Raw genomic sequence first — 13,377 nt, forward strand, 5'->3', positions numbered from 1 at the left:
CCTTAGTTTTACTAAATTTGACTAAGTTTTTCAACGCAAACTTATAATAAAATATGATATGCTTTGACTAGTTACTATTGTTTGTTTCCATCTCTTAAGTATTATTGTTATAGACAATAATGATGACTATTGTTATGAGTTGGAAGAAGGGTTAAAATACTTCTTAAAATGTTGTATCAATATAAAGCTACCAACATTCTTGTTTATTAAGATGAGAAAAAGGCCATTGGAGTTTATTATTGCATATGAGAGATCCAAAGATAAGAAAAAGGCTACTGAAGTCTATTATTTCATTGATTTGTAAATGTGTAAACACATTGTTAGCACATTTAATACATCTTGGAAAACATTATTACTGATTTTACAAAAAATTCACAACTAAAAGAGTAGACATGCAATTCACAAAACAGACCACAAACAAAACTATTATAGATCATTCCTCTACAAAGACAAGCTTGGATTCCACTTGAGTAGACAAGACCACACGACTTTTAAGAAGTCCAGACGACTTCTAAGAAGTCCAGACGACTTCCAAGAAGTTCAGACGACTTTGTCAGAAGACTTTTAGGAAGTTCAGACGACTTCCAGACGACTTTACAGGAAGTCCAGACGACTTTACAGGAAGTCCAGACGACTTTACAGGAAGTCCAGACGACTTTGTCAGAAGACTTCCAAGAAGTCCAGACGACTTCCAGACGACTTCCAGACGACTAACAGGTAAGTCGTCCCAGAAGTCTTCCAGATCTGAAAAACCTGCATATTAAATCCAGATCTGAAAAACCTGCATATCCAAAAACGTTCAAATGGCTTAAAAACAGAAAAAATGAGTGAAAGATTAGATAAATCTACCTTTACAGAACACACAAAAATACATATCTAAAAATAATAGATCTACCTTTAAATTAGTGGAAGATGAGTACCATCTAATTAAAAACCTGCAAAAAAGATAGATTAGTAAGAAAGACATGAGACAAAACTGGAAAATTCATATAAAGTTTGGTGTTTTCAAGTCAAAGAGATTAGAGTGGGTTTGGAGAGTTTTAGTTTAGGAAAAAAGTAAGAACTTTATACAACAAGAAGTTCCCAAATGAAGAAAAAATCAGACATAAGAACTTACCAAAACGCTCAGATCTATTATGAAAGGGAGACTTCGTCAGAAGACTTCCATGAAGTTCAGACGACTTCGTGGAAGTCCAGACGACTTCCCTGAAGTCCAGACGACTTCCTGGAAGTCCAGACGACTTCCTGGAAGTCCAGACGACTTTGTCAGAAGACTTCCAAGAAGTCCAGACGACTTCCAGACGACTAACAGGTAAGTCGTCCAAGAAGTCTTCCAGATCTGAAAAACCTGCATATCAAATCCAGATCTGAAAAACCTGCATATCCAAAAACGTTCAAATGACTTAAAAATAGAGAAAATGAGTGGAAGATTAGATAAATCTACATTTATAGAACACACAAAATACATATCTAAAATTAATAGATTTACCTTTAAATTAATGGAAGATGAATACCATTTGATTAAAAACCTGTAAAAGAGATAGATTAGTAAGAAATACATGAGACAAAACTAAAAAATTCATATAAAGTTTGGTGTTTTCAAGTCAAAGAGATTTGAGAGAGGTTGGAGAGTTTTAGAATGATGAACATTACATTTTTGTTGCAGCCATTTGAGAGGAGGAGAGAGAATGTGTAAATTTTTCTTTATATAGGGAGACAAAAAATCCAATTAGATTAAATATTTTTACTCAGACGACTTCCTGGACGACTTACATTTCAGTCGTCTGGTGAAGAAATTAAAACAGACGACTTACATGTAAGTCGTCCAGAAGAGTTTAATATTTTTAGCGGGAAATTAAATATTTTTAGCGGAAAACTAAAATAGAAGACTTTCCAGACGACTTATAAGTAAGTCGTCTGGTTTAAATTATTTAAGCGGAAAAATAATTTTTTTAAAAAATTTTAGGCGGGAATATTTGGACGACTTACATGTAAGTCATCTGTTTTAATTTCTTCACAAGACGACTGAAATGTAAGTCGTCCGAGTAAATTATTCAACAGACGACTAAAATATACGTCGTCCGAGTAAATTATTCAACAGACGACTGAAATATAAGTCGTCCACACCCTAAACATAACCCCTAAACTTAATTATCTAATTAAAGACTTCATAAAATCAAATCAAACTTGAAAAGTGTTTACTATACACATAAATAAACACATATAGGTGAAAACTAATTTTTGAAAAAAACATTTTAGTTTTTCAAAATCTAACCCTAACAATACATACAATACTACAACATATGTTTGCCAAACTCCTAAACCAAAGTATTTCATGATTCACTACTTCCACTCATCTATCTTCAAAACAAATCAATTTTATCATATCTTAATTTATATCACTTAAAACTGTTTATAATTACTTGATTTTTATTTTTCACGCATCAAAATATTTTTTTACAAGATTTATAAATTATTTTTAAAATAAACCGGTACCAGACGACTTACACTTCAGTCGTCCAGACGACTTCCAACATCTCAGACGACTCAGACGATTTACTAGGGCTATATTCGTAAAAATGGCTTCTGTTTTTTGTTTGGTCACAAGGGGTTGAGCTGTAATTTCACTAGGCTTTTAGGTTAGTTTTGCATTTGATTCAAGTTCGGGTATAAGTTTGGGGTTAAAATCAAGTTGTGGGTTAGTTTTGGCAAAACCCCCTTTTTTATAATCCTTTTAGTACCACGTGATTTCTTTTCAGTCCAAATACAATGTGTTAATTTCACATACAAAACTTCCTAATTTAGTTATTAGTATAAAAAAGATTTTGATCCAAAATCTACATCACATAAATAAAAATATGAAACAAAATAACACAATTTAATACATTGATACCAATATAAATATTAAAATTTTATAACTTATAATAATTTTAAATTTGTATCTAATTTAATTATTATTATTTTATAAAAATAAATTTTAGAATTAAAAATTGTTAGATGTATAGATATATTAATCCGCACAAGGTGCGGGACATCAACTAGTTATCGATTAATTTGAGTCTCTATTCTTTTCCTTATTTACATGTTGAGGGTTTTGAATAATACTTTCTAGCTGGTCCTCTAAAAATCAATTGTTAATCTTTCTTTTGATATGGTCTTAATATTATACTAGCTAATATATAATCCTTGTTAATTACTCCCTCCGTTCCTTAAAGTTACATATTATAGAAAAAAAATTGTTTCAAAAAGATCCATTTTTTACATTTTCTATGCATATTTTATTAACTAATTGCAAACTTCAAAAAACTTAATTGTTCTAGTTGAATTTTTATTGGCTTAAAATTATGGAAAAAAAAATAAACACAAAAAAATATGTAAATTTAATTTGTTTTATTAAAACCTGTGAAAAATCTAAAATATGTAACTTTAAGGAACAGATGAAATATTATTTATTACCCCGTCTTTGGTGGTATCTTAATACTAGTAACTAAAAGAGAAAACTCCCGAATGATAAACGCTTATATACGTGTGTGTTGAATTAACAATTTCATTGCTTTAGCCTCTAACTAAGAAGGCACCTTAAAAAGGCCAAAGGTGAGGTATAGGTTCTAGATGTGTGAGACACTTTCCGATTAGATCAAGTTGTTTGATTTCTTTATAGTTTTCTTTTGTTTAATTGTTTACGTAAGAAAATAGTTTGTCTAATCCATCATTCATTGTTTTATTATTCTAGGACACAGTAATTGATTTGGAAATCAAAGGCAAGAAAATAAAGGTTTGAATAAGTCCACCTACATTTTTCATCCACACAACATCTCTCACTGTTAAGATACGGGAAGCATCTTGACTTTAACAATTGAAAGCATAGTTAGGTACATACAAATTGTTCCTAGTATTATACTTAATTCTTTGACGTATATTATACGTATCTCATTATTTATATGATTGATATATATTAAAATACTGTTCCAATCATTCAGATTCAAAAGAATGTTGCAAATCATACTTCATGCCAATTATAGTTTAACACACAGCTGGCCTTTGGGACGTATTGAAATGTGACACAACTAAACTGACATTGGTCCCAGATGGGGGCATCTTTGGTGTTTTGTCCTAAAATATTGTTAAGTATAAGCTTCAGAACTCATACACTTATTTTCTTACTATCTAAGCATCCAACATACACATTTCTTGGGGTCGCTCATCAAGTGAAGACACTGGTTACCGGGCAAGACTCATCAGCTTTTTATTTGTAGAGATGATTCTTGGAAAAATCAAGATTTTGCAATGTTCAGATCAGGATTTGTGATTGCTGGTTAGGCCGGTTACTGGAGGAGACTTAATAAACCAGTTGAGTTAGGGCAAACCGAAATTGTTAGTCCTTATTCTGTTTATTGCTAATTGCTATGTTGTGACAAGATCACATTGTCAATACTGTGAGATTGATTCATCCATCAGTGTACACATTCTCTACAAACATTGTGGTGAACTGGTAGGAGTAGACCTGGGCTTGTGTTTGTTTTGCAACCCAAGCAACAAAATCATCATTAATTTATTTAATTAATAATATATTTTCTCATGGCATGTATATGAAGATACTATACTAATACATCAGAAGCTAAACAATTTACTCAAGAATAGAAATATATCTGCTCTACCAACAGAAAGAATCATCATCATCTAGGAGCCATCTCTGTAATGCTCTGAAATGTAATAACTGAAGCCGAAGATGAACCTTGAGGAGCCGCTGAACTTTTCCCTTTGTAACCTTGTGTTGATGAGCTCTCCTGTGAGGTGCCACCTCTAAGACCAAGGCCAGGGTGGTTGCGCCCCTTGTTGACACCTCTATAGACACCAGGTTCCGTTAAGGCTGCCTCGTTGAGGTTAATCTCTTTCCTGCTAAGCATCTCCACCACTTGCTTCATGTTTGGTCTCTTCTGTGCCGCAGCTTGAGTGCAGAAAAGAGCTACTTTGATGAACCGTATTACTTCGTCTTGTGGAAACTTGGTTAGGTCTGGATCCACGCACTCTAGTAGCCTCCCTTCTTCTCTCAACTTCCATACCTACCAAACCACAGATTAACCATAAACCTTTGATCACATTTACATGGTTATATTGTGTGTGCTAAGCACGGTCGGCCCTGAGATTTTAGGTTCACTAGAAGATTTAGTAAATATTTCAATAATAAAAAAATTATTTACAAATTTGGAGGCCTATATCTATATATATTTTTTCAAATTTTGGGTGACCTGTCCTGGTGTTAAGGTATTAGAGTTTATAGCTTTACCCATTCGACCAGAACCAAGAACTCGTCTGTAAAGGCGGCTCTGCTGCTACTACCACCACTAATGACTTCAAGCACAAGTATCCCAAAGCTGTAAACGTCTGCCTTTTTTGTTAACTGGCCTAGAAGTGCGTATTCAGGAGCCAAGTATCCCCTGTAACCTCAGTTTCATCAGCTGAAGTTATCTATATATGGAAACAATACGTTTAAGGAAAACGTTTTCTTACACTGTTCCAGCGACTCTGGTACTGACATGAGTGACATTGTCAGGAAAAAGCTTTGCAAGACCAAAATCTCCAATCTTGGGAGAAAAGTTTCTGTCTAGTAAGACATTACTCGCCTTGATGTCGCGGTGAACAACCGGAGGCTCCACTTCCTCATGAAGGAAAGCTAAACCTGAAGCTGTCCCAACGCAAATAGCAGCACGTTTGGACCAATCAAGAGGAACATACTTACTCCTCGAACCTAAAAAAAACACTCAAACAACATCAGAAGACAAAGAGTGTGACATTTGTAGAGGAGAATCAGAAAACAAAACGTTACCAAGCAAAACACTAGAAAGACTATTGTTCTCAAGGTACTCATAGACAAGAATCCTATTGTGTCCTTCGACGCAGCAGCCAATGAGGTTAACAAGGTTAGGATGATGAATGTTGGAAATCAAGTTGATCTCGGTCAAGAACTCGCGTGTGCCTTGTTTTGATTCCGCTGAAAGTGATTTCACAGCTACTTGTGTGCCATCTCTCAATACTCCCTACAAAGATTTCACCAAGAAACATCAAAACAAACAAACAAACAAACATTTGAGATTAAAGCTTTTAAAGATTATTGTTTCTCACCCTGAAGACAACACCAAAGCCACCACCACCGATTCTATTGGTTGGATGGAAATTATCTGTGGCTGATCTTAATGAGTTATACGAAAAGACTCTCACATTGTTGGTGCAAATCTCTGAATCATTTAAAGAAAAAGAGATCAAGAAGAAAGTGAGTAAAACTATTTTTGGTCAACCACAGGTACGTGAAGAAAAAAAAACAAGAAACGAATTTGAGATGGAATTTGAATAACCGTAAAATCATGTAGAGAACATTTGTATAAATATATATACCTTCAGCTTCTTTTTGTCCAAGATGATCATTTCCTTTGCACATATCAAGAAGTCCAAAGCAATTAAAGTGCATCACAAACCCTGAGAAGATATACAAGAATCACTCGAAGAACAGAGGAAGCTCAAATCAAGAACTCAAATCAAGAACCTGTTTTGATAGAGAAAATAACTGAAATTTTCCGACAAGAACCTCAAGTTTGACCTGAATACAGATTCTGGAAGAAGAAGAAGATTATGTGTAGCTGTTGCTTAGTGGGGGAAAAGCCATACCGCACACGAAGAAAGATCAAAGAGTTTGATCAGAGAGTATCTCATGAGTTTTGCTTTTCTTTTTTTGTTTTCCAACTTTTTGGTGAGGATGGCAATACATTAAACCAAACCAAACCCACCAGATAGGACCCATGAACAGTGTCTATACGCTAAAAAGGTGTTTCTTCAATTTCTGTTGTTCTTTTTTTAATTTGTTTTTGTCCGGCTGCTGTGTTCTGATTGATAGTGACAGGTACACGACGACGAGACTATAAAAGTCTTATTAATTGGAGTAAAATTTAGAAAATAATAATATCAATGAGCTATTTTGTTATAATGTGCTCTGTCGCCATAAAACTCGCAAAACATAAAGCTTCATGCGTCAAAATTAATATAAATTGTAAAAGCTTTTAAAATACCAAAATCTCTTAATATGATAGTTTGTGGCCACAATGTTTTATTTCATGCTAAGCACATAAAGCTGTGTGAATTTATTGTGGCCTGGTCAAGATTTAAACCTTTTACACCATATCTGAAGTTTGAGTCTTAGACTACAAATTACGAAATGCTAATTGATCGGAAGTTTCAGAATATTGTAGGCAAAACCGTTTGTGCTTCTTATCCATTGAAAATGTCGTATAAGTATTTTTCGAAATAAGTGGTTTAGGGACAGTTTTGTCGTGAAAGTGTTGAAGTTATTCATCAATATCGCATATGATCATCATTTGTAATAAAAATAAAAATTATAGTTTGATGTACTTAGTATTAAAAAGTAAATAACATAAAGCCAAACTTGATTGAATTATATGCAATTTTGTGAATTATATGACCATGCAATTTGTCAAACAAACTTTCATTTTCACCATAAATGTGCTATTTGTTACTTTGAAACTTTTAAATTATTATCTAACGTGGTACAATCAGTAAAATACCCCAAACTTCTGTACTTTCAGTAAGTTTTAACATAAAAGTTGATAGGTGATAAGTTAATGCTCGAGTACCAAACTACACGGCACATTAACTTCGCGTCGTTATTAACTTATTATTGTCGCCGTTGAGACTCTACCACGTGCATTTTTTTTCTTTTCATCTCAAGAAAGTTTGTCAACATTTCAAATTTTGAAAAAAAAAAAAAAACGTCATCGAAATACCCTTTACTTGACGTCATCGTTACGCATAGAATGAAATCACCCAAAGAGATAATTCAAAACGAAAATTATGTTTTAACGTCATCTTTATATGATGCTCTTCTGTTTAACTATTCGTTTACTTCGTCGATGTCAGTCTGAAATCGAATTTTGAGATTGCATATGACATCATTTCCCAAGAAACGCGCCAAAATTTATTTATGTGCACTACACAAACAAAATTGCAAAAGTCCACCTTATTGATAGAGACAAAAAATATATAAAAACAAATTTGACCAATCTTTATTTATATGTATTAAAAGTAATCATAATAAAAAATTATAATATTCACACGATTTGGTGGAGTGATTGCACATAACTACTTGGTCATTCTCTAAACGTGAAGACGCCTTATCCTCACAAGTCACAAATGAGTTGTTCTAAATCGCTATCTGTCAACAGCCGGTAAGCTAGTGATGCTACAGAGTGTCCTTACACCGGTACCGTCCTACGCCATGACTTGTTTCAAACTTCCGGGATCTCTATGTACGAGAATTCAGTCAACACTCACCCGTTTTTGGTGGGATGATAGTAAAAAAACCCGAAAAATGGCCTTGTTAACTTGGTCGAAAATGATGCTATCTAAGAGTAATGGAGGACTTGGAGTCAGGGATGTTGAGGCTTTCAACGAGGCTTTCTTGGCAAAGATTAGTTGGAGGCTGCTAGAGAAACCGAAAGGCTTACTAGGCAGAATCCTGCTCTCTAAATATTGTCCGGAAGGGAACCTTTTGTGTTGCTCTGCTGCGAGCTCCGCCTCTCACGGGCGGCAAAGTGTGCTAGTGGGAAGGAATCTTCTAGTCAAAAGCCTAGGCTGGATAGTGGGAGACGGTGCGACTATCAAGATATGGGAGGATCCATGGCTGAGTCTAGACTCCCCTCTAAGACCCATGGGGCCAGCAACGCGAGAAACCTCAATGATGGTGGTGCGAGACCTCATCCAAGAAGACACGGGAAAGTGGAATAGAAACTTAATCCAGGCGATATTGCCCTTTGAAGAGGAGCGCATCTTGCAGCTGCAACCAAGTAGTAGAGGAGCGCCTGATATTCTGAGATGGTTAGGAACAAAAACGGACGAGTACTCTGTTAAAACAGGGTATCACGTAGCAATGGCAGAGGCGACGGCATAAATTCTTGCAGATGAACCCACTATTGAGTTTGATTGGAGAAAAACAGTCTGGAACCTAAAGCTAGCTCCTAAAGTTAAGATGTTTACATGGAAAAGCTTAAAAGGGATTCTGCCAGTGGGAGAGAGACTCCTCCAAAGACACATTAATGTGAACCCGAATTGCAAGCGATGTGGGAACTCGGAATCTATCAATCATCTTCTTTTTCATTGCCCTTTTGCGAGAGACGTATGGAATCTTTCCCCTCTCGATGGAAGCTTTGAGGTTAGCAGATTGACAGATTTGAGAGCAGATTGGCCTGACATTCAAGGACAAAAATGTCTCCCCCCAACGCGAATCACCAATACACCTTTGGTCCCATGGATCATGTGGTCGATGTGGAAAGCAAGGACCAGCGGATATGCTGGGAGACGGTGCGAATATCAAGATATGAGAGGAGACACCTTAGACGGTCTTAGAGGGGAGTCGCACCTTTGGTCCCATACACCTTTGAAAACTATGCTGGGAATCCAGCGGATACAGTATCCTAAGCCATCATCGCAGCCAAGGAATGGGCTGAGGCGCAAGAGAAAAATGGGAAAAAGCCACAACTGACTCCTTAAGCGCCGCCAGTACAGGTTGAAACGGTAGTAAGATCGGATGCGGTGTGGTCTGAGCAAAACTGGAATGCAGGCTTGAGTTGGGTAATGACGACCGCAGGAGAGAAGTCCATAGGGCAGAGAGAAACAAGCTTTGTCTCATCGGTCCTTGTTGCTGAGAGTTTAGCGCTCAGAGATGCAGTGTTGGCTAATCGAAGGCTAGGAGTTAAGGAAGTGCAATTCGAAGCTGATTCAGCCCAACTAATCATGGCAATTACTAGTAAGATGCCACCGATGGAGATATATGGGATCGTCGAAGATATCACCCGCTTATCAGTAGACTTTGAGTTTGTTGTTTTTGGTTGGATTCCTCGTTTGAGGAATGTAGAAGCAGATTGTATTGCAAAACAGGCCTTGTCCATGTTTGAACAAGAGGTGGTTGGAGTTTTATTGCCACCACCAAACTAGATTTGCATTAACGAAGTTAGTTTTCGTGACAAAAAAAAAAATAGATGACTTTGACCTTGTGGGTGATTGATTGCACATAGATGAACTTTGATTTTCAAAACTAAAAAGAATTTGATTATAGGTAAACAACTTTATTTGATTTTGAATTACAAATGTAAACTGCAGCAAGCTGGTCTTTATATAGGATCCTCCAGTGTAGATTTAGAGATAGACTTCTTCATAAAGTGGGTGTTAAGATCGATGCAAAGACCTTTTGTCTAAAGCCATAGAAACTAGAAATCTACCATTGGACATTCATCAAAATTCCATAACGACTTAAACATGCTCAAGAGTTGTTTTGATACGTTTCATTATCTCTAGAAACACGTTATTTAAGCATGGTAACAAAGCAAGAACATAGGTTATATATTTAATTAGCGGTCAAGAATAGCTTCTCTCGCTGAGAAGATCATCGTTTTCAGCCTCGTTCCCATCTAAGCACAAAATGTTGATATTGTCAATACTCAGTTCTGATGAGCTGATAGTACTGCTCGTAGCTACCGGAGAGTTCGTGACACTAGTCGACCGGCTTCTCACGCTGTACATTGCTGACGCCGGAACTTTCGTCACCAGCGGCCGGAGGTTCCCTGTCATGCCTCGTCTTATATCCTACGCACGTAGAAAACCATAAGCACGGTGCTTACTACAGAACACTAAAACGGAACATTGTAAAAGAGTGATGTTACCATATGTCTTAAGGCCATATCGATGGAGCTCTTGGAGAGGTTTCTCCCATACCCAAGGTTGTTAAAAGCTGAGTTGGATTTCACGTTTCCTCGACCACCGTTCTCTGTTAGCCTTGGTGGACCTAGTTTCCTCATATTCACCACTCTCTCGACCATTTTATTTCCCATAGCCACAGGGCTAAAGCTATCGTTGTTAGCCTTTCCTCGCACACGTGCACCAGGGAGGCTCCCGTTGGTGTTTCCAATAGGCGCATGACCTCTGGAAGGAGAACAAGATTGCCTTCTTGAATGTCCCATGCCACCACTGCCGCGTTCTATGGAAGACGATCTTGAGCCTGGTGCAGAGGCTACTCCAGGTCTGCCTCTTGAAGCTAAGGCTGGTCTGTTTGGTAAAGTGGTCCTCAGATTCGGTGGGGCTTCTAAAGAGAAACCAGGCATCTCTGGCGGCCTTGACGACTTCACAGTTGGAGTCGGAGAAGTTCCTCGAGAGGGAGCTTTACTGGAAACTATTGATGGACCGGTCGGGGTTGAAGGTCTGCGGGTAGGTGTGGCCGGCCTTGATAGAGGTTTTTTAGAAGGTGCAGACGATGGCTGAGTTTTAGACCGAGTTGGAGTAGCTGATCTAGCTGAACCGGTTGATGTTGTGGTGCGTGGAGCCGATGTAGAGGCAGTAGCACGGGCGGCAGATAAGGTGGCACGTGAGGTGGGTGTTGAGGATCTAGAGGTTGAAGCTCTGGTGGTGGTCACAGGCCTTGTTGTGGAGGTGGTTGTAGTTGTAGACCTTCTGGTCGGTGTGGAAGGTCTAGTCGTTGACTTTCTGGTTGGTGTGGATGGTCTACTCGTTGACCTTGAGCTACATGATGAAGATGGTCTTTTGAGTCCAGCTACAGAGCTCGGTCCGGAGAACGAGGACATTTGGGTCTTAATATTGTTCCCTGAGATCATCTCTTCACCACAGTTCCCAAGCTGAAGAACCAAACAAGAGTTATAATTAGAAAATAACCAAAATGAATTCAGTTGTGTCTAACAAGTTTCATACCCGAGATTTAAGAACCGTGGGGCGAGAGTTGGGAGCATCACTCTGATTCATTACGCTCCTGTGTGACTCTTTCTCAAACTGTGGCGTGCCTGGAGGTGTAAGCAGCCTGAACAAAGAGACAAGAACAGCAACAAAGATGATAGATTATCAGACCAGTGATCCATCAAAGAAGGCAAGACCAAACCATTCGGTTTCACTATGCTTTGCTTCCAAGTTTATGATACTTGAGTCGATACTATAAAGTGGGAACCTTTACCAATCGTAATCAGATTTCTCATTCTCTGAGTACAAGAAATTCTCAGCGGCGGTTCTCCGGAGAGGATAACGTTGAGACGACACCGTTTCGGAGGAGATACCAGAGAGCGCCGCGGACACAGCAGTCGTCAACGCTCCGTTCATACTAATATTATCAGAACCTAAAAAGAGACAGAACAAAAGTAAAGCACCATTGCCGAGACACAGATACATTCAAGAGACTCTACATTCAAATGAGGAATTACACACGTTTACATATATAGAAAGATATATTATGTACACGGGGACGAACCTGCTATGAGAGATTCTCCTCTGTGTTCTTTCTCACGTCGACGCATCTCAAGGAACAGAGAAAGTTCTTCATCTCTGTCGTGGTTCCACATTATTGAAACCTAAAGAATAAGGCTTTCTGTGTCTCCGCAATGGTGCCACCAACAGAGAAAATATCTCCAAAACAAAAAGGACCAATCAGATCACACTAAGGGGGCCCTTGAGAAACTAGAACAGCCACCAACGAAAATCATAGAAGCCATTAAAGAACAGAAGATAAGAAAGAACCCACGACGTTTTATAAATTGACACAAAAGAAGAAGGTGGGCAAGATGTTCTTCTCGACGAGTTTTTTTTTTTTGGTTTTATTTTAAAATTTCCAGTTTCGAAACAGACGAGCCTTTAGCTGTAACATCTCTCTTATTTAATTGAGTACGGTTTTGAAAGTTTGAAACAGAGTTCGAAGTAGGCCTGGGCAAAATAACCGGAACCGAAGAACCGAACCGGAACCGAACCGAAATACCCGAAACCAGAACCGGACCAATACCCTCAAATACCCGAACGGTTCTTATATTTTTATATCCGAAATAACCGAACCGAACCGGAACAGAACCGAGAACCGAACGGGTACCCGAATATATAAAAATATTAATTATATATACATATAACATCACTAAATATATATTTTTAATTTAAAATTCTATTAAAAATATTTGAAAATAGTTGAAGATAACTAAATTATTATAAAGTATCCAAACTACCCGAAAGTATCCGAAACTATCCGGATATTTTTATCCGAAATATCCAAAGTAATCCGAAATATCCAAATTTTTTATCTAAATCATCATAATTATTTGATATTTTACCTTAAATAACCAATATTTTATCCAAATTATCCAAACTACCCGAACTATCCGAACCCGAACCGGATCCAAATGAGAACCGAACTTTTTATGGATATTTTTCGGTTCCTACATTTACTATCCGAACCAAACCGAACCCGAAACTATCCGAACCGAACCGAACCGAAAATAGGTCGAGTACTAAATGGATCCTTTAGCCCCTATCCGAACTACCCGAAACCCGAAA

General features: G+C 37.4%; 2 protein-coding genes across 5 annotated transcripts; both read right to left on the reverse strand.

Annotated features, from left to right (window-relative positions):
* Window positions 1–4,533: 4,533 nt before the first annotated feature.
* Window positions 4,534–6,780, reverse strand: LOC106427889 (putative serine/threonine-protein kinase). Of its 4 annotated transcripts, none has more exons than XM_048744809.1 (7): window positions 6,584–6,780; window positions 6,394–6,474; window positions 6,124–6,236; window positions 5,828–6,038; window positions 5,512–5,749; window positions 5,288–5,438; window positions 4,534–5,063 (listed from the first exon to the last, which is right to left on the reverse strand). In XM_048744809.1, the coding sequence occupies exons 2-7, from the start codon at window positions 6,464–6,466 to the stop codon at window positions 4,677–4,679; spliced, it is 1,173 nt and encodes a 390-aa protein (XP_048600766.1). In that variant the 5' UTR covers window positions 6,467–6,474; window positions 6,584–6,780; the 3' UTR covers window positions 4,534–4,676. The 4 variants fall into 4 exon arrangements, with proteins under 4 accessions (XP_048600766.1, XP_013724062.2, XP_048600768.1 ...); XM_013868608.3 differs by having other exon boundaries at window positions 6,596–6,751; XM_048744811.1 differs by having other exon boundaries at window positions 6,564–6,740.
* Window positions 6,781–10,267: 3,487 nt separating this feature from the next.
* On the reverse strand, window positions 10,268–12,643 carry LOC106427985 (mucin-5AC). The gene is made up of 5 exons (XM_022713967.2): window positions 12,311–12,643; window positions 12,020–12,179; window positions 11,764–11,869; window positions 10,725–11,690; window positions 10,268–10,647 (listed from the first exon to the last, which is right to left on the reverse strand). The coding sequence occupies exons 1-5, from the start codon at window positions 12,399–12,401 to the stop codon at window positions 10,420–10,422; spliced, it is 1,551 nt and encodes a 516-aa protein (XP_022569688.2). The 5' UTR covers window positions 12,402–12,643; the 3' UTR covers window positions 10,268–10,419.
* Window positions 12,644–13,377: the final 734 nt, after the last annotated feature.

This window comes from Brassica napus, chromosome C1, assembly GCF_020379485.1.
Source record: "Brassica napus cultivar Da-Ae chromosome C1, Da-Ae, whole genome shotgun sequence".
NCBI classification, from domain to species: Eukaryota; Viridiplantae; Streptophyta; class Magnoliopsida; order Brassicales; family Brassicaceae; genus Brassica; species Brassica napus.